Raw genomic sequence first — 22,179 nt, forward strand, 5'->3', positions numbered from 1 at the left:
CATTATATTCTGATTATAATTAAAGAGGCGTTTTTTTATTATTACTTGAAGTGCTAAGTATTATTAATAACCTATAAAATACTCACAGTTTAGTACATATATGAAGCAATGCCAAGGTAGTCTCTTCCCTGACAGCCATATTCAAATGGTTTTAATATCTGTATGATTTTTAAGTGTGTAATGTAATGCTTCTCTTCTACCATGTAATAAAAAGAAGTCTTGGGTCAACAGGAGCCAGAACCCCGCTTTCAGTAGTCTCAGATGTTAACTTTTATTTCCAGAAAAAAATGATTATTCTAAGGCATCCAGTTTTGTTTAGAAATATGAGCATACTTCACAACTTCTAAATAGCAGGATACCTGTGAAGCACTGAGAGAATAATATTTTCACATTCTCTCTCTATTTTTTTTTTTTTTTTTAGAAATTCCCCCTTTTCCAACAGGAAAAAAGCATGTTTGAGTATTTTAACCTCCACACAGCAGCGGGGAGATGCCCGGGCTCCAGTGGCCAGGCCCCTGCCCTCTCCAGGAACACTCTTGCCGCCACTTGCTGAGCTTGCCGGGCTCGGCAGCAGCACTGTGCTAAGGAAACTGTTGTGGGTTGGGGTGGGGTTCTTCTTTTTTAATTACTGAGTCAGAGGGACAGTCTGAGCAAGGTTTTAATAACCACTGTCTGCAGCTATGGAATAATTAACAGGCAGAAGGCTGGGTGGATTTTTTTTTTTTTTTTAATTCCCAAATTTCATTTTTTACCTGTGGAATCTTGAATCTTAAGTTAGTCTTTAAAGGTTGATGTAAAACGGCCCCTTTCAGAGGCAGACGATATTTGGAGAGCTGGCACTTCAGACAGAATTAATCAATAAAATTAAAGTAGGGATTTGAGGTAGTGTAATAAGTTAGGAAAAAAGAATGGAGCTTTCTTATAAATCATAACTCAACTTGGCCATATAAATAGTTTTCATATAAAAGTTAATGAAAATGTCTATTGTGTATTCCAGGCAAATGAGTATGTGCAATAACTATGCATGCTCATGTCTACTTTGCAAGTATTATGCCCTTTGAAATAACATATTTTAAGAATCTGGAGAAATAAAACACAAAGGCCCCTTGCAGAAGGGCCCATATATTGCTTAATGAAGACACATTTGTCCAGAATCAAATTGTCTATTCTAGTTCACATGTATATTTTATACCTGAAGTATTAAGATGTAAGGAAAAAAAATATCTTAGTCTTTCTGTAACTGAGGATTAAAGAACTTTTGTTCTTTTTTTTCATGTCTGAGGCCAAAGTAAATGATGGCAGGAAATTTTTCCCCACTACACTGCAGTGTCAATTTTCAGTGGGGAAAAGTATGGTCCAAGAGCAAATTGCAATATGCCTTATTTCAGTAGGTGTTACTAGAGAGACTTAGAGGGTTAGGATAAACCGAAAGATTACAGTCTGCACAGTGCAAAGAAGATGCTTTGTGTGTCTCAATTTTATTTTAATTATGAAAACTGAAACATTTTTCTGAAGTGACAGGCTAGGTCAGAACTGACTGGTGGCCCTCATCTCATCTTCTGTGCTTCCCTCCATCTTCTGCTTCCATCCACTCTTCAAATTTTTGCACAGCAGTGAAGCACACCCTAATAAGAAAGGTTATAGACTGTTGCTTGAACTGAACTGCATCTTCCTGAAATGATTACGTCAGTTTTCTCCTCAATTACCATACCTCTCCTAACTTACTTGAATTCAGAATGCTTTCTGGAAAAGCCTGTCTCTCTCTATAATTATATAGGGATATCTGGGATGACTATGATATTAATATTGATAGGGTTATTTGGGGACATTTGTCTGGGAGTTCCTCATTTATAAGGCTCTGGAGCTTATTACAAAACTAATGAGGTCCAGAATAAAACTGTTCTGGGGAGGGAATTTCTTTCTTTTCTTGCTATTTTGTACCTCTCCAAGATCCCAATTAAAAAAAAACCCAAAACTTACAAAATATGTGCAAGGAAGAAATGAAATTCTGTATTTATTGCCCTCTTACCCTGCCAAAATAGAAGTTCTCTGAGTTATAAATACAATTAAAAAAAATTATGGAAAAAGCTTCACCAAATCTGCACATGAACTACATTTAAAAATGAACTTGCAGATGAATCATTTTCCAAAAAGAGATTTTCCTTTTCCAAGGAAGAAAGGCCTTGCTTGTATTTCATCATATCAATGTTTTAAATAGAAACACTTTGTTCATTAGCCAGACTGTTCCTGGGAAGGTATAAAATTAATGCTTTGACAGATTTGAAAACAAATTACTAAATTTGTAGTAAGCTGTTATTTTCAGTTCCTGTAACACAGTAATCAAAACTTCCTAAAGAAACTTACTTGCTGACTTCTCTAAAGGAAATACTGATTTTCTGACAAACAAGTAAAACTTCGGTCTTGTCTCTACGTAGCCTGTTGCTTGGCACAATTAAGCAGTAAGGCAGATTTTAATAAAAACTAAAAAGGCTTTAGTAAAACTAAAAAATTAAAACTTGTTTTTTCTAATTTATTTCTCTTCTCTAAGGAGTCTGTGTTTCTTATATGCCCGGGGCAATTTGAAAATACACTATCTTGTACTTTGGTCTTATCAAGCCTTATAAATGAGCGAAAGAACAGAAGTCCATTGTGAGAAAAGGAATTGTTAGTAATTGGATAAGTAGCACTTATGAATTATTATGAAATAGTTTATTTTTTCACAGGAAGGTATCTGTATTTTTCTCTCAGCTTTATCTATGGTGTTCTTTTGGCGTATTGCCAGCTTTTAGTAGTACTGGTTTTTAGTCCTCCATATGAATGAGCACATATATGTTGGGATTGCTAAGCATAAGAAAGCTGTATCACTGCCTATGTAAAATTAAAAATCATGTTCCAGTTTTCAAAACTGAATTTTTACTTTGATTAGTTCAGCCTTTGTCTCACCAACCATAAGCCGCCCCAAAGAAGGCAGAAGGATGCAAGGGCAGGAAGGGGAGCTGATCTTCAGGCTTTTTCTGAAAAAAATCAGATTGGACAGCCAAAAATGGAGATGGCCAAAATCACTAGTCACTTTGGGAAGCCTTAACGTTTTATTTCAGCACATCATGCTAAGGGAATAATTTGTTCCTTATCACTTCCCTGCATCCAGTCAGACAGGAGACTGGCAAGCACTGGTGCGCGTGTCGGGCAGATGGATTTCACAGATGCTTCCAGGGCACACAAGTAATTCAGGGATGGCAAAACACACAGTAATATCTGTATGAATCCTGGAAACCATCCAGCAAAGGTGGTTGATCTATACATAGGAATTTGGGGTGCTACCCTACAGAAGGGTGCCCATAGGGTATGAAGTTTTACCCCCAGCAAGCTTGTAAGTACTTGCTTTCTTCATGGAGAGCATGCCCACAGAGGAACTCTACAGCTTATGTCATCCCATCTCATTCCTTTTACAACTGGAAGAAGCCACCAGAAGGATTTTACTTATGCAGGTCCCTTTGGCTCGACTGTAAAACGATGTGCTTTCCTGCCCCAAGTCCCCTTCTGGAAAAGAGTTTGTGTTTCTTAAATGAGCTCAAAATGCCATCTAGAATCAGACTGTGCTTGCAAGCTGGGCTGGAACATAACCCGGCTTTTATATTAATGTCCTTAGGGCCTGAAATGACATTATTTTAAATTGCAGAGAGGCGTATCAGTATGATAGTTGTGGATCATAAAACGTACTTGTTTTACAATAGCCCCCTGAGGTGGTAACCAGGGCTTCAGCGTGCTAAACACATACACTCATCTGCACTAAGTGCCTGCACGCAGTGAGAGCCCGCAAGAGCTGCCCATGGGTAGGAAGAGAGTCACCGCATGTTTTTATTCTATTTATTTATTCTTTTGTTCAAAGGAACAAAAAATATCAGTAACCCTAATAGCCGGTCTAACTAGATTTGTATGGAAACGAGTTAAAGGCTATCGGGAGGAACACAGGAAGGCAGAAGAAGAGGCTGCTGGGGAGCTGTACACACACTGCAGTTAAACCTAGCACATCTTCAGCTGGCACGGCCTCCAGGCACTTGGAGTTCTTTTTTATCCCCCGTCTCTGCCCAGTCAAGTAGGTGCGAGGTGTCCTCAGGCTCTCAGGTGAGTCACTCGCAGGTCCTCGCCCCGGCAGGTAACCAACGCTCGCCATAGGGCACCCAACCAAAGGAGCAGCGCAGGGTGGTGGCCTCAGGGGTGGTGAACTGATGAAAATTAACCTCAGCGTAGGTGTAGCTGAGTATAGGTGAATAAGTGTCAAAGCGTAAATTCGCCCTCACATCTTAGCTTCTCTCTTAACCTTGGGCTTCCCAGATGAGAGCCCCGTCTCATGGGCTGGGGTTTAACAGTGTAAACAAACGCCAACCAGGTTAGGGATGGAGCTCCAGGTTCAGACCCTGGGCTGAACATGCAGTGTGAACACAACCTCAGCACCGCATGTGTTCAGGCTTCCATCTCGGCAGGTATAACCCATAAGCAGATAGCAAAGCAGATGGCAGTAAGGAAGTGTGTGCAGAGTTTTTTCCCAAGGAGCGACTCTGTGCCAAAGTAAATTACCATCAGTTGTCATTTAAATGGGAATAAGCTTCACTGATTACTTTTTGCATATTCATTCAGAATGAAACCAGATGTTCCGCAGCCCATGTTATAAACCTGCAACGCACATTTAAAGGCAGGCAAGAAAATTCTCACAAGAAAAAGGATATTGAGTCCTGTTAGTGAATTGGTTTATCTGAAAAAATGTATCTGCTAATGGTGATGGGAGTACATTTCTGAATCAGAAAACATTTCCCAAGCTGTTAGACACAGCAATATGCAAATTGCCATTCCAGCAATATTAATATTGCCCCAGCATGAGTCAAGCTTTTGTTGTTGTTTTTAAAAAGGAACAGTAACTTCCCCTCAGGAAAAGTGCTCTGAATCACTGTTGAGGTTTGGGTGAGTGTTTTAATAGAATTATTTTCTGGGTTTAATTATTTTAATTTTACTTGCTTGCTACCTTTACATTTCTTGTCGTGGCACGTTTTCAGTCGACAGCCAGGAATCCAGGTTGCAGTGATATATTAGACTTCAGAAGGAAGCAAATCGCTCTATCTAAATCATCTGAGAAATTCTTTTTGGTTATCCAGTCTGTTTGAAATTGTCAGGATGTCTCCTTTTCCTCCCAGCTTATAAGACCTGAAGCATTAGCATCCCCGCCTATATATGTGTTGCTTCCTGCTGAAGGAATATTTATAGCATTCCTGACCTTCGAATGAACTTTATGAATCAATAACAGCAAAGTGGAAGGAAAGTCAGCAGCAGTTTTCCTCTTGTCTGAGTGTAGCCAATGTTAGGCTTGGAATATCTAAAATATATTAGGAACTACTATAATCACATTTATGCAGCAGTTTTGCAGGAAATTTGCAGATTTCTTCAGTGCTGTCAGGTAGCTGCTATCTGAAGGATACAATACAAAGCCAGAGCCAGTGGTGTCATTGATGGGTTTTTAAGTTGTTGTGTATCAATTTTTACATGGCAGAACTACTACAAGAGGCCTTAAGAGCCAGTGCCTAAAAATAATTTCCTTGGCTGTATTTTGCCAATGGGAAAGTGTAAGTGGATTAGAAACCGTTCTCATCAATGACTTACTGCAACTGAAACACCATTAATTTCCTCCCACTTCTGATTACAGAAAAAAAATTGACACAGTCACCCCTAGATGTGTGAGCACAAGCAGCCATATGAGACGGCTCGAGGCAAGGTTTGCTTATCCCTATAACCCTACAGCTCAAATATTATAAAGGACCTTTCCTAATTCCTCACATTTCTGAAGCTCCTTCCAAAATCAAGGTGTTCCCATAATGAATTAGACATCTCAATGCTGTTTGCTGCCTCCAAGCATAGAGGAGGACACCAGGCTTCGAAATTTCCCTTCATTTCAGTGCCCAAAAGCGAAATTCCTAACTTAATTATATCCTTTCCTTCTCTAGAGCTGGCACCTCTGGAAAGTGCTTCTTGTGCTCTCTTTTGCCTACCGAGGGATCCCGGCCAACTAGTTCAGATTGTAGCTGTAAATTAGAAGCCTAAATTCCGGATGCATCGAGTTAAGTGAGATGAATCCCATTGCTAGGGGTGACAGTAATAGATCTCACAGGGTGAGAGATCTTCTACCCTGTAATTAGAGTGAATTTTTCAGTCAGGACTGCCCCTCACGCCTTTCCGTAGAGGTAGCAAAGCAGGGTCGTGCTCTTTGCTGGAGCTTTCTGGTGCTGCTGTAATACATAGGGCTCCTCTTCGCAAATGCAATGTTGTTATTCTGAAATTCCCTCTCATAATAGCTCCATTTTTCTCCAGTATTTTCCTGACTGAATGAATGGAGAGACAACGATAGCTATACAAACCTTCAAAAATCTCAAGAAACTTTTGATAGCAGCTCAAAAGAGTTGTTTTCATAGGTTTCTCTTTCTATGTCCATATCATTTGAAGATTGTGTCTACTTGTTCAGGCAGCCTTACAGATATGTCTAAAAATACCAGGAAAATAAAACAAATTTGCTGAAGTTTGACAACTTCTGTTTGATCAAAAGTTGTTTAGTCAAAAGTATTTTAAAAGTCAGGAAATTAAGATTTTTTAATGGATGCTATCATACTTATAATTATCGTTAGGTTTCTGAAGAAGAAAAAAGGAAAAGACATTTCCACACAAGTTCTACGTGACTTGTTAGTGTCAACTTTGAATTTCCTTGGTTTTTCCTAGTTTATAAAACACCCTTAATATAGAATAATTGTGTCTGAGAATAAATCGTGTGTTTATTCAAATTCTTAGATTCATAATATTAAAGAATGATTTACTGCCTCTCTCCATATACCTATTTCCCTCTTTTTGCTTCTTTTTTATTTCTTTCAAGGACCAACGTACTGCGCCAAGTACATCTTCAGTGCTTTTAAACATTAAGCTGTCTTGTCATTTCACTGTTCTCCAAACTTTGCATTCCAGCTTTCAGCAGTCTCTAACCAAATGAAGTCTGCTCTGTCTTAGTCTTCTTCCTAACACATTTTAAGTACTTTGAAAAGTTCTATAAAGCAGGAGAAAAACTGAAGTCCTGATGTTACAGCTAAGTCAGGTCAAAGTACTGTATTGGCTTCTAACACCTCTGTCTCTAGCATAAAAAATAAGACATCTTTGATTAAGGCTGAATAACAAAATCACCCTTTTGTTTAACCACTTCAATAGACAGAAGACATTAATATTAATATTTCTGATGAAATTCTAGTTTATCAGTTCACTAAGGCTAGTATTTTGGCTCCAGCAAGAAGCTAAAAGGAGTTCATCTGGCAATAGCACATGGATCTGAATGAGCAATAAGGTTACACGGACACCAGGACAGATCCAGCTGCTTCGGGACCAGCTAGAAACGAAGCCTGTGGCACAGTTGGGTGATGACCAGGGAGTTTCAGCTTCTACTGATTTTTCCAGTTCACTGACAGCTGCCAATGTGGATATATGCCAATGTGGGTTACACCACCAGCAGTAATATTGTCTGCTCGTCATTTCTTCGAAACTGGTTCATAACTGGAACTGCTCATTGTTTGTGCTGATCTAAGGCTGGCGAATGCCCGTAAGAGCTACCTCAGTCTGTTTTGTTGTATTTCTGTCAGTGTTTAAAAGCAGTAGGTAATTTGTCTGTGGGGAAGGGTACATGCTGTCTCTTACAGTCTGTCTTAGCTTATGGTTTCACCTTAGATCTGTAGCAGCTTCTCCATCAGTCTGGTCCGTGTGGTTTCTTGCCTTCACTGCTGCAGTGTTTGGGAGACAAAGCCTATGACTTTGATTCCTCAGCTCTTCTGTAGCCCTTGCAGATGAGGCTCGGCTGCTGCTTTTCTCACAAATGTCTGCCTACCCCCAGCTACCAAACACCTTGGCTGAACCCGCAGTCAGTACCAGGACTTGAGCCAGACACTAGAGCTGGTTTAATGTCAAAATAGACCATGATCTCCAAGCTGCACACAGGCAGCTTCTCACACATCTCACAAGTACAAGAGCATGGGCTGCTCTCACTAACAGCGAGCGATTTTGCTTGGTGATTTCAGAGAACGACGAGGAGCAGGAGGCTCTGCTATCACTGGACAAGCCCGGCTGGTATTCCCAAGGTAATGCTATCCAGCTTTATGAACTACTGAAGAAGATGACTGGCAAGTTGGATCCCAAGGTATGTTATAAGTGAGAGTAAATCTTTCTGAAAATACCCTGTTTCGGTCTAAAATTCACCAGACAAGCTTTCATTAAGGTTACTGATATAATGGGTCACAAATTTTTGTTCTGGTTATGCTTGCTGTTGTCTGACAGACTGCAGTCCAGAACTGGAAGCAGCGTATTAGTCTTCTTATCGGTAGAATATGTAAACTTTCTAGATGTTTTATTCTGTGTGCATGGTCATGCATTTCGGCAGCTTTGGAGAGAATCAGATTGTAATCAGGAAATAAACCATCTCCCTGAGGAAACAGATCAAATAGATTAAAGGGTGGCATCAGTGAAAACTAGGATCCTGTTATTTTAATTACAGGTCTGGATGGGTGAAAATGCCACTGAAGACGGTGGGACCACATTTTGCCTAGTGGGTAAACTACCCCCTGGGCACAGAAGAGTTCTGAGTCACCGAGAGATGCTCCGTGTTCTCCCTTGTTTCCAAAGTTGTCCAAAATTCATTCCCATTGTTTAGTGTATTTTCTTGGTAGTCTTTTCCACTGCTTCCTGGCAGGCTATTTCTGTCAGTCAAAAATCTCAGCGGTGTCCCCTGTGCCGGTCCAGCCAGGCATCCCCTTCCAATGTCCCTGGAGGGTGAGAGCGAGGAGGGTGTGCAGGGCCAGCCTTTTCCTTACAGAGCTGGTTGAAGATAAAACCCCAAACTGTGACATTAATAAGATCTGTGTGTGTCATGGCCGACTGTAAACACGGAGGAATTTTTATTGGGTTGTTTTAAAGCTCGTTTTACCTCTCTGTGAAATACAGTTTGCTTGTGTTTTCGTCATATACAACGAACTTTTAATTTGCTGCTTCCCTCGTAGGTTGTTTATTTTGGTGACAGTATGCACTCAGATATTTTCCCAGCTCATCACTATAGCAACTGGGAAACCGTCTTCATCTTAGAGGAACTTCTAGGGGACAAAGTTACGGTGCCTGCGGAGACTGAATCTGAGCCCTTGGAGAAGAAAGGAAAATATGAGGTAAGGGTTCCTTGCAGATGTTTCCTGGAACAGAAGAAAATAAGTTACAAAAAAGCCTCGTGCCACCTGCGCTGAGAATGAGCCTGCTTATCTTACCAGGCTGCTAGCAGCATCAGCATCACTTGCAGACGTACCCTCCTTGCCGCACCGGCAGGTGCCATCCTGTCCCAGCTTGGCATTGCTTGGGTGACACGGAGCCTCTACCCAGAGCTAAATCGCGGACCTCAGAAAAAGACCTGTATGTGCAGTCCCTTAACCAAAAAACATAGTCGTCTTTTCAGTAACAAGAACCCGCCCTGTGTCCTACACGGAGAAATTTCACAGCTGCTTATCACAAGTCCAGCACCTGAACTCTGCCGAGTTCACGATGTTTCCCTGCGTGTTGTGGCCAACAGTAAATGCAGAGGAATTTTTATTAGGTTGTTTTAAAGCTTGCTCACTCTCTCTGTGAAATACAGTTTGCTCGTGCTTCCCTTATATACAAAGAACTTTTAATTTGCTGCTTCCCTCGTAGGTTGTTTATTTTGGTGACAGCTGCGCTCAGATAAGAGGGACTGTTTCGAAGTCTGGTCCAATGCAGACTACTGATAGTTACCTCAGATAAATAATGTGATTTTCAGGTTGATCGCAGCCGGGAATCAGGGCCTTAGCGTAACTGCCACATGTCAATTCCCCCACAGAAGGTGGAAGGTTACTATGGTTTATCCTTCTCTCCGCTGCCAAAGAACAAAGTAGATAGGGAATGGCACTCGGATGGCCGAGGCGGCAGCATTGTACCTCCAGTGTGTCCTCTGCAGGAACTACAGTGCAGCTTCACTCTCCGCTATGGCTGTTTCTTCTTTTCTTATGTTCCTAAATAAATAGGTCATTTTCTTCTAATTGCAGAGAGATATATATGCTTTTTGCACTTTGCTTTGAAAAGCACTTAACTTTTTTTTTCTTTTTAAATAATTACTCTTTGTGATTAAAAAGTTAACTTATTGATAGGAAGATTTTTGTCAGGTGCTTTCATACTAGAGATGTTTTTAATCTGACTAAGAAGTGTTTTAAAATCCCCTGTTTTTTTATGGAGAAAAGGATATCTTCTATGGGACTAAAACAATATAGATGTGACATCTATTTCTCTACTTTTTTTAATAGACATATCTAATATTTTCCCCCACTATCCTGATTTCTAAACTAAGGTCAGACAAGGACATTTCAGTCACTGAAATAAGGAAATGTAATCATTAATGTTTAGGCTTTTTCCTGGGTTGTATAAAAACGAAAATGAAGACAAACAAACTCAAGTCTCCTATCAAGAAAAATGTGTTTCTCAGTAAGAAAGGGGGGGGAAAGGAAGAGTGAGTAGTAGTGCTACATAGGTTAATATAATTTGATTCAATTAATTAATGCTATAAAAATAACTCATTCTCCTCCATAAATTGTTCATTCTCTGACTGGAGACTCTGCTGCATTGCCGCATAGAACTTACATCTCTGCAAGGTTTGGGGGTTTTTATTCAACCATGGTTTCTTAAACATGTTCGATATATGCTTTTGAAGCACACATTTTTAAACAGGCAGCCAGAAAATGTTTCTTTTCCTGGAAGTACAAAGAAAGAGTTATCGAGTGATGTATTTCTAAGCCCTTGATGATGATTTGGTTTTATCTTGTTGCAATACCTCTGGTCGACTGCTCACAAGATCCATCTTCTCTATCGCTGCAGTTATCAAGCGGGAAATTGAGACTTTTAGACAGGTGCTCGACATTTCACTAACACTGTAGTATTCCTGGTAAGAGATTGCAGTATCTCGGGGAGACACCACCCCTGCCACACACAACCCCTGTTCAGTTTACATCCGCTACCAGTGACAGCAAGCAAGCAAGGGAGAAATGAATTGCGTTGATTAAAGGAACCTGAACCAGGGGGGCCGTGGCAGGTCAGTGGTGTTATTTCATTACCACGCTGCTCACTGGAGTCTGAACAACAGGTCACATCCACATCTCTGCAGTTGACTGGACACCACTAACTTAACAGGACTAGTTCAAAGGGACTACCTTTACAAGCCTATGAAAGTTTTATTTTTATTCCCCTAATCAACTTCTCCCATTAACTCTTTGGTTAAGAGGAGAGAAAAGCCAATTCAAAGGATTGTACAAAGTCAGGTGGTTTTGGAAAATTAGGCACTAACAGATTAGATTTAGTCTTTTTCATCAGCCATATCATCCACTGGCAATACAAAAAACACACTGCTATTGCAGATTTTCCATGCCATGCTGTGTGTGCAGGGAGGGACTGAAAATTTAATACAAGATGTGATCCTCCCTTCTATCAATCTTTACAAAATATTATTAAAGAAACAAATTATTACTTCTAATTTGCAATTGCCTCTTTCAGAAAGAAATTACAAAAGCCTGTTTTCAGTTCGTTGACTGGCATTTCATCACTAATGGAGAGAGGGGAAGAAAACAACCTCCTCACACACAAAGTGGGAGGCTAGTGATTTCCATTTTCATTAGCAGTTTTTGTCTTTTCCCTTCAATTAAATGCATGATATAAGCCAGATACACATAACTGTGAAATTATGGTAACAACTGCAGTTCTTTCAAGTATATGAGTCATAATCAAATGAGCAAGAGAATAGCGAACTAAAAACTATTCATGCAATTACTCGGCTCCTAAGTGAATTGCAGCATGCAGGGGGAAAAATAATACCAAGCATTGTGTTGAAACAAGATTCCCCCCAGATTTGGGAGTTTGTTTGCTTGGCTGGAGGCTTTGTTTTTGCCTTCTGTTCTTTAAATGTGTGATCAATTCCATCAATGAAAACTCGAAGAAAAGCTGGAATTTGTCCCAGGATTTTGAGGGAAACGATTACAGAGGAGCTAGTCAGCATGTAAAAACCTTGGGCTATAGGAATGAATGGAGCAGAAATCAAAGAATTTATTGGCGCATATAGATGATATTTTTGCAGTTAGAAGGAAAAACTAATTTTTACAGTATTGCCTAGTGGCTGGTTGGTTGGGGGGGGTCAGGGCCCTTAACCACCCGAATTTCCAGGACTCCCTTGCCGTGACCATAGACGAGGCTAATTACTCTGTGCCTTTTGGCTCTGTTTGTCTCTTTATTCCCATTTATCTTTAACACAAATCTAACAGTACTTTCAGAAACAACCTGATGGGCTGTTGTGAAGCCTGGCGAGTTAAAGCAATATCCTTAAAGCAATATCTTGAAGTGAAATGCATTTTATTTTAAAGTCTGCTTATAGCGATCCATGTTGTAGTTTAGGTACAATGATCATGGGTGAAACGTTTTATATTTGCACATGACTTGTGGGGGGCAGGTTCCGTGCAAAAGTTAGACCAGTGGCAGGCTTGCCCATTTGCACACCCAGCATGGGTGTGTTATTCAGGGACATCTGGTTGTTGTGACCAGCACAGCTGTGCTGGCGGAAGCACCTCAAATACTTGCCGTTATACCGGCAAAACCGTATTTTGAGCATTGATTTTTTTCTGGCACTAAGAGTCGGTGGTGATGTTACTACCTTGGCACAAAGCATACAGCCATCGGCACCATCCGTCATACTGGATGCAGGAAAGTCATCCTAGTGCTCTGCGCTTGGTACAAAGACAATGGCATAGATGGCAAATCTCCATCTAAATAACACCTTTAAAAAATACTAACAGCTTGATTTTTCACTCCTGTCTCCTTTACATCCTTCTTTCTTTCATCTCTTTACCATATGTAGAAAAACTTCAGAGCTCAGCTCCCTGCCTGTTTGTATTTTAGAAAGGTCATTTGTAAGCTGACAAATCAGTGTTACCCAAGGGTCCTGTTAACAGATTCTGTCTGCTCTGTTAACAGGCCCTATTTGTCTGCAGTTAATAAAGCAAAGGTGATAGTAAGTATTCCAGGTGCTTTAACTTAGTGGAAAGCCCTGGGACTTGGGGAATGCTGGTACCATCGTTATTTCTCTGAAGTCTAGACGTAGTCTTTGAGGCTTTGTACCCTCAACTGACATAATCAACGTCTGACCTGCTACTGTCTGACCAATATGCCTGAGAGCAAAACCACATGCTTGGGGGTTTTCCATAAGAAAGAGGGATTGCTCAGCACTTCCCAGGGTCTACTGTCCTGCTGCGAGAGCAAACCCCATGCCTGGGGACTACAGGAGTGGCTGGTGCACCTTCCTGAGCTCCTCGGCCCCACTGCTGAACGTGTGCCTCCAGGCATGTGAGGGATAGTGATGTTAACAGGGGAGTTTTGCATCATTTCACAGGGGTATAGATTCATGGTATGTGGTCTGTCCTTCATTGCAGGCTACGTATGCTGCAGATGAGATATGGACATCTAGGCATCAGTTAGGGATGGCAGGGGGAGCAATGTCTGATGCTTCCTAAGGATGTGGACAAAGTTTTGACAGCTCTTTTCAGATTTGAGATCGAGATTTAGCCTACCAAACCGCCCCTGTCATGTGGAGATAAGCCAGTAGCAAAATGACAGGAGTTCTCTACCAGGTGACTTGATGACAGCTCTCATATCTAACTGGCTTTGGTTTTACTAAGGGCTTGGGCTGTAAATCCAAAATGTAACTCCCTCCTCCTTAATAAGGAAGAAATTCCCACTCTGGGAATCAGATCTCTGAAAAAATCAATTCATTTCCTCAGACTGCAATTTTAATTGCCTGTTGAACCAATCATACATTTCAAAAAGCAGAAGCCTCAGATTTTTTCTCTTGTCAATAAACAAGGCCCAGTCTTTTGAGCAAATGCTTATGTGGGCCAGTACTGGGGTTGTTGTTTTGATTAATCACCTGAACAGCTGTAACAGCTGTTATGAGTTTTCTGCATGTGTCATTCAGCTGGCAAATGGATTTTAATTCAGCATAGCATCTACATTTAATTATAACTGATGTAAAGTCCTAGGATTTGCATGGAAGGATAAGATTTGGCAAAAAAAGGTAAGATGCTGTCCCTGTGTGTGAGGCAAAAAAAAGAAACACAAAAGAGCCCAGCTCTTAAGTTAACTGCTTGTTTTGAAACAAAAGACGTGGGTTTTTTTCCCCAACCTATTTGCATCAGAAGACAGAAACCAGTATCTATATTTGTCCAAATCAATACTTCCTCCTCCTCACTCCCAGCTATGCTCAGAGAAAAAACAGAATGCAGAATCACAAAAAGAATGGCCCTGTGTTTACTGACATGGTCTGTTCAGCTGGATCAACAGCTTTCTTGTGATCAAAAGCCACGGACCTCTGTCATAAACACAAATTATTCCAGCAGATTCTCAAAACTATTAAGAAAGGGGTTAAAGGGAAAATAAAGTACAAAAGTTCACGAATTTGGAGGCACACGCTAGGATATCTGTTCTTCTATGCTTTGCCGGTCTGAAAAGAGACTTTGCACACAAATGACTTTAACAGATTTTCTATAGTGTAGTTCACAGTTTTGTTTTCCATTTTTTCATCTTTCTGTAGAGGCCTCCTGGAGCTTTTTCTGGCTGCTCATGGCAGTATATAGCAGGCTTCAAGATGAACTGCTAAAAAAATCAGTTTTCCCAATGCTGCTTTAATGCTTTCTTTAAAACATAATGAGTCTACATGTTGTTGTCTGAAAATATACATGAAAAAAAATCAATTTTTCACAATTTGCTAGGCAATTGAATGGGTCTCCATGGATCCTGAGGCTCTGTTCTCGCTCATTCCTCAGCTCAGAAACAGGTAACATGACACAGGTGGCATGATGCATCCTTCGCAGTTACTCCATCCAGCACCGGGAGACTCCTTTCTCCCAGGAGGAGTTCCAGGCTGGGTTATGGTCTGTGCCGCAGCTACCAAAGTTTCTCCAGCAGAGAAAGGCAGCAGGCTGTTCACACTATCGAAAACAGAAAAGCGGGGAAAAGAGAAGATTGTTTAAGGGAAAAATATTTAAAGCCAACTTTTTATGTCCTAGGGAATCCATAAATTGCATGAACAGGAGCTTGGAGACTTATGGGAGGAAGACTGTTACTGTTTTTCTTTATAATATTTTAAAGTCACATTGCTGCTGAGATACAATACAGTTTTCCCAGAAAACCAGCGAAACACTAGAGTTCCTTAAACTAAGGCTTGTGGTTGGATAGAGAAAGATTTCTTTTTTTTTAAGATTACGTATTTATTTATTTTTCTTTCAGGGTGATCAGCCCAAAGCTCCTTACTTTGTTTCTAAACAATGGGGCTCTTTCTTCATGGACAGATTGCCAGGCCTGGAAAATGCAGAGGAAACCTTAGTTCGCACGTGGTCCTGTAAATGTATTAGCACTTACAGCACGATTGCAATCCCTACTCTTGAAGCAATAGCAGGTAAGGAAGATTGCTTTTTTTTTCCCTAATGAACATGTAGTATTCACAGTAACTTTGTCATACTATAGATCTATTTTTGAGATTACATGTATCCGAAATACATTCAAAAATATTCTGTTCATATCATGCAGCAGTTAATGCTAGTGGCTATTAATTACTTTGACATTTATGCTTTTAAAAGCTGTCTGCTACACCAGTTCAGTTTTTTGTTTGTGCCTGCAAATATTACATGCTTAGTTTATGCTATGTTAGAAATAGGATGCAACATTTAACAGATTGTAGATTAGTTCCTGAATTTTGATTCGGGACTTCCCCACACTATTTTGCTGTGTCTGCTTTCAGTGGTGAGTTACCTTAGGAAACAAACACATGCCCAATTACTTGGGTTTTTTAGACTTCCAAATATGTTTCTCTGATCTGGCTTGTTATCCTTCCTCAATCAGCTCAGTTATCCCTTTACAGTTGAAATGGAGATGAACGAACGCAGGAATGTAATGAAGCCAAGAATGCCTAGCACTGTGCTTCTCTCTCTTTTTTTTTTTTTTAAATGTGTGTATTGCTTTTGAAACTGCATCATTATGGACAGAGCTGGAGCCTAAAATATTCTCCTTATCTGAAAAACAAGGCAATCACAAGCAATGTCTTGTTCTCCAAAAATTCACCTAATTGAGAAACCAGCTCAGGCTTTCTACCTTCTTACATCAAGGCTGTGTCAAAGGTACAATTATGGCTGATCTTCTGATTTCCACTAATATTTATCCCCTGAGGGACCATACATTATTTTGGATGGTTTGTAGCAATAGTTGTAGCAGTAATACTGCAATAACTTTGCAACTGCAGTACATATCGGTTGATTATGAAGTGGTGGTGAAGACCCTCTATCTATCTATCTATCTATCTATCCATCCATCCATCTACCTATCCTCAATCTGTCATTTTGCCTTACTGAACTTTATCGATACACCATATCTAAAGGAATAAACAAGTTATTAAATGAATGAGGTGCTTAGCTATATGAAGAACACAGCAAGCATTTAGTTTACTAACCCCTCTGTTCAGCATCTCTTGCCTACTTCATGCGTAAGGCCAAGGAATAAAAAGTTGTTCCAAGACAGCATTTCAGATTTGCCCAGCAGTTATTTCTACACCAGAACATGTGACAGACCTGTTCTTTGCAACCATATTCTACACGTATACATACATTGTAAGGTTATCTCAAAACAGAAAACTCATACGGTGCCACAATTGTATTTATGATTCTGATATTTGCCATGTTGCAGTCTGTATTTCAGACTGAAGGTACAAAGCCCAAATATACCAAGGGAAGTTGCCCTTGGAGGAGAGAGGTAACTTCTGTAAAACTCCCTTCTAATACCTTTTCCAGAGTCATTCTGTGGCTTGCTTTGGAAGTGTTGGCCTAGGGGAAACACATCGGTCAGCCATGCTCTGTGAAACTCTGCCTCCCAGCCAGCTCCCCCAAACCACAGCTCAGTTTGCAGGGCTAGCAAAGGCTTTAGACCGCAAACATACTGCCAAGTTTCCAGCTACAGATGAAGGGGTGAGAACCAGAAAGGCATATCTGTGTAAATTAGTGAGTAGTATAGCTGCCTGTCATCGGCGGTGGAACCCCTGCAATGCCTTCCTCCATTAGGAGGGACGCTGTGTGCCGTCCCTTGCTGCGTCGGACCAGTGCTGGGGCAGGGGCTGGTGTCTGCAAAACTTATACCCCAGAGCTAAAGGACAGGGGAGGAATAATGTTTTTAACTTGCAGCTGTGTGCCTGAAAGCGGACTCAAAGCTGAAGGTACGAGAACATCTCTGGTTTCTTAGAGAGAGAGGTATTTCTTGTTTGTTTGTGCGGAAGAGCAGATGTTCATTATTATGGATGTTGAGGAATTCCTGACTCCTCTTGAATACCTTGTCTGACTCCTGTCACAGCAAGCTGTGAGAGCCCCTGCTTTGCCAAGCCCTGAAGTTTTTGGCCGCAGTTGTAAGTCATAGCTTAGCTGCAGCTATTTGGGAATAACTAGCTAGAAGAGATTCAAACGGGTTATGCGAGTTTGATGCACTCCAGCTTTTCCTTTTCTAGTCATCTACTTTAATTACCAGCAGAGGCCTTTCCACTGCTAAGCTGCAAAAACGCAGGCCTTTCCTCAAGATCCCCCGAGCCCAGCCGCGCAGCCAGGCTGCCGGCGTGCTGACCGTACGAGCCCAGCTCCCGGCCACCAGCCGGCACGGCCCCGGCAGCACCCGGCTCAGCCTGACCCAGCCGAACGAGCTGCCACCTCCCTGGAGGTGTGCTGCAGCCTCCTGCGAGTTGTGGGCTCGCCAGGGCTTCGCTATTAGCAATGTCTGACCTGGCCTTTGTATGTCTATGTGAGCAATAGTAAGTGCCACTTATAAGTAAATAACCCAACAGCTTGCGATCTGCAAAAATATTTGGTGAAAGGCAGACAATTGCTGCTATGCTAACTGTAAAATTGATTCTTGTTGTTTGGATGCAATATATATCTGTGCATGAAGAACAGATTGGTTTACTTCTCAAGACACGTTTTTCATTGAAAAAGATTGTTCCAAAAATTATTCAACATTATTCAATACTAGTGGTGTTTTACAAAAATAACTCAGTTTTCATCAAAATTCATATGAGAATTATTTTGAGAGAGTTATCAGAAATTAATTTTGGGTAATAAAATCCTTCAATCCTGTTTCCATTTTTTTTAAATAGAGGCAATGGGTAAAAAAATATTAAAAGTAAGCTGTAGATTTGGATTGAGAAGTTGGAATAGAAACAACGTTGACAGTTCTCTTTTTTCACCAACATGTTTTAAGTTTGGTGCAGATGCCTTCTAATAGTTTCACCTGAAGAATTTATACGTGTAACTGAAGGGAACGATCTGACACTTACCAAAGAGCGTTGCAGGAAAAGGGTTTCACAGTGAATGCTGCTGTTGCAGTTTTTTGCCATTCAAAGTGTAAAGTAACAGAGCATATACACAAATTGTATGTGTAATTAGTAAAATGACAGCTTGGTGAAAAAATAGTCCAGTCCATTCTTCATTATCTTTCTGTGCTAATATACTTCTGTCCTCATCTTTTGTTGAAAATTCAGTATCTGACTCGAAAGGGGTTGACTCATTCATCATTCAAAGATGCATCAGAAATTCGGAACTTTAATCTCGCCTCTGGCAAGGAAAGTATTATTGGGATTGCAGATTACTGCATCACAGCTTGTCATCTAAACTCCCCTGACAGTCCCTGAAGAGGAACTGGCATTTTCCTTGTGCATGAAAAAGGACACTTTGTTTATTGTTAAAATTGCCCAAAGGACAAAAAGGATCTTCTATAATACCTTCCATGTGCTTTCCTCAGTTTGGAGAGGAAATCAGGTCGATTAACACTCTTCATTTAAGACATTATCACCTTGACATTAAGATGACATTAAAAAAAGTTTAACTGAAGAGCAGTGTTACGGTTATATCTTTGTGATATTAAGAATAGATGAGTTAAGTTGACAGTTTTCTAAACATTTTGTAGGTCTTTTATGAGCTAATTCTCCTTACCCACTTTCAGTAAGCAGGAAAGTTTTTCTCAAGTATTAAAGAGCTGATGAGCTCGTGATTATATTGACAGTACATGGTTAATAAAATAGTAGAAGCCGATGCCCCTACTCCTATTCTAAATGCCTCATTCACAAATCCATCAGTTTCTTCACTTTTCTGCTATTGAACCTCTCCTCATTTACAGTTCCCTTACAGTTTTTGACCATTTTCAAGCACAGTGATATCGGAAGCCAAATTTTCCAAACCAAGATCCATTACCGTGGGAATGTTACATTCGAGCTCGCACATGGAAATTAAAAGGTGTAGGGGTCTGTCTGAAAAATGGCCTTTTGCATAAACCACAGTTTCTGATACATCCTCCTCCACTTCAGCAAGTTTGGTATGAACCAAGTAGAGGCGGGTACTCTTATCCACCATACCTGCGTAATCTGAACTTTACCTTCAAGGAGCAGGTGACCACTGCTCTGTGGCCTTTTGATCAAATTTCCAGATACCCATGTAAATAATGATATGTCCTGCATCACGTAGGTATTCCAACAATAACTGCAGAAGATCTCTCTAATTTATAAAGAATATCAAATATAAATAACATTTTATTACTAAGCAAGTTTTTGTAGAAAAATTCACTGAAGTAATTAGCCAGTGCTACCATTTTAGGTTGATATTTGATTAACAATTCTTTGATCCCAAAAATGATATTTATATTTCAAGCTAATGCTTTTCCTTTGATTCTGATCATGGTTGGTATTTTTATAAAAGTCCCACTTCAAAAAATTCCATGATGAGTAACTGTGGAGTTTTAGAGTTCATGATGGAATTTTGGTAAGTTTGGGTTTTTTCTTGTTGCAAAGAAAAGATTAAAAAAGAGGGTCCTAAATCCTAAAAAGGAGAACCCAAGAAAAACTTTTTTCAACTTTCATGATTGTTAAACAGCGCGGGCTTCCCACGGGGTCACAGCCTCTTTTGGGCGCATCCACCTGCTCTGGCGTGGGGTCCTCCACGGGCTGCAGGTGGATATCTGCTCCACCATTAACCTCCACGGGCTGCAGGGGGACAGCCTGCCTCACCATGGTCTTCACCACGGGCTGCAGGGGAATCTCTGCTCCGGCGCCTGGAGCACCTCCTCCCCCTCCTTCTTCACTGACCTTGGTGTCTGCAGAGTTGTTTCTCTCACATATTCTCACTCCCCTCTTTGGCTGCAGTTGCGCAGTTTTCTTTTTCCCCTTCTTAAATATGTTATCACAGAGGCGCTACCACCGCCGCTGATGGGCTCAGCCTTGACCAGCGGTGGGTCCATCTTGGAGCCGGCTGGCATTGGCTCTATGGGACACAGGGGAAGCTTCTAGCAGCTTCTCACAGAAGCCTCCCCTGTAGCCCCCCCCCGCTACCAAAACCTTGCCACGCAAACCAAATACGCCTCTGAATGGTGAGGTTTGTCATAGGATTAAAAATTACTGCAAGCAAGAACAGGAGATTGAGTGATGTTGCAGCTCAAGAGAGTTGCATTTCAGAGAACTAGTGCAAATGTAAATGTTTTATGGAGACAGAGTTCCTTTCACGCTTTGGAGATTTGATAACCAAGCTTGTGTCACACGTGAGGATAATGCGTTTTTTTAAATCTTGCTTGCTATATGAAATCTTATCGTGCTTTGCCCGTACGGGTGCCTAAGTTTTTCTTCATGCCTTATTGTTATTTCAATTAGCTAGTACAAGACAAAAATCTCTGTTATAATTTGCCAAAGCTGCCTCTTTAAAGACCCTACGGATCTGTACCCTGCCACTTTCTGCGGGAGTTTGAGTCATCAGCCTGCTTGCTGTATAGATATAATGATAAAATTGCCAGTGAACCGTGGCAAAGAAGTTCATGTTTCTGCTTAGAGTTGCAAATTATCTGCACAATGGAAAGCCCAAGGCAGCTGTGACTGGGGCACCAGAACTGGCAACCCGTGGGTCGCAGATACACGGGTCTGCCCATCACAGATCAACTACAAATTGCAAACCTCACACTCTTTCTTCAACATGTATTTTAAAGGTGAATGCCCTTGAAGAATCAACTATTACCACAGAAGCCATGAATTTCACTAAGCATGTAGTCATGTACTCACTTATATATCCTGACAAATACCATTCGTAATTATTGCTGAACTGAAACAAAAAATCCCCCACATTTCAATACATTAGTTCTATGGTTTTTCATCGACATTACATCATTTAAAGTAAAATCCAGCTCCTATTAAAATTAAATTAGTCTTTCCTGTAACTAGAGTGGTAATTATGTACTCTCACTTACTAAATAATACAAGAATAGCATATAATTTCCTTAAACATATAGAACTATCTATATTATATTTTACTTGTTAATTAACAGTAACCTTTTATATTTAATGCCTTAACCTTACAACCATGCTTTAACTTACCAGCTTCAGTGTAAAAATGTGTCTATACAATATCAGCTAAAGATTGCTTTGAGGATTTAAACTGCTTTGGGGCTTAGCTGCTATAAATACTAGTTGCCACTAAAAGGCCAAAGAGGTCATTTTTATAATGAAACTTTTTATACAAGAAATGTATTTTTTAAAATTTGGTATACATATACAACGGCAACATTTCTGAGGTTTTCTGCTTCTGAGGTTTTGACGCAAATAAAAAAACAGGTAGCAAAGATAATTGATTGGAGAGATGATACGTGTTCTGAATGTGTCAACAGCATCTTGCTTTATGGGTAAATTGAAAAGCATCAGATAATGTAAATCTTATTCATCTTTTCCAGGAAACTAGTTTCAGTGTTCTTAATTTAAGAGAAAGAAAAACATACTCAACAGGACAGACAGATATAATGAATTTATTTTTTCAGTTGCAAAATACAACTGAAACCAACAATAAACTGCATTTCAACCATAACAAATTATTATTCAATAAATCAGAACTAGCTTGTAAAAAGTCTTCAGGACCCGGTTATTTCCGAAAGGGTCTGAGACCCCAACTTTCCCAAAGGATTTGGCTACTTGGTAGTAATTTTCAACATAGAAAGGACAGCTTTCAGTGTATTACAATTTGTTCAGCCTTT

The 22,179-nt window shown here is 40.4% G+C and overlaps 1 protein-coding gene across 3 annotated transcripts in view; it reads left to right on the top strand.

The window, feature by feature from the left end:
• The window catches only part of NT5DC1 (5'-nucleotidase domain containing 1), a 158,459-nt gene that overhangs the window by 122,739 nt on the left and 13,541 nt on the right, over positions 1 to 22,179 (top strand). For all 3 annotated transcript variants that reach the window (XM_076333457.1, XM_076333458.1, XM_076333459.1), the window contains exons 9-11: positions 8,094 to 8,212; positions 9,069 to 9,227; positions 15,382 to 15,550. In XM_076333457.1, the coding sequence (XP_076189572.1) occupies positions 8,094 to 8,212; positions 9,069 to 9,227; positions 15,382 to 15,550 (447 nt within the window). The remainder of the gene's footprint in view (positions 1 to 8,093; positions 8,213 to 9,068; positions 9,228 to 15,381; positions 15,551 to 22,179) is intronic.

This window comes from Aptenodytes patagonicus, chromosome 3, assembly GCF_965638725.1.
Source record: "Aptenodytes patagonicus chromosome 3, bAptPat1.pri.cur, whole genome shotgun sequence".
Taxonomy (NCBI): domain Eukaryota; kingdom Metazoa; phylum Chordata; class Aves; order Sphenisciformes; family Spheniscidae; genus Aptenodytes; species Aptenodytes patagonicus.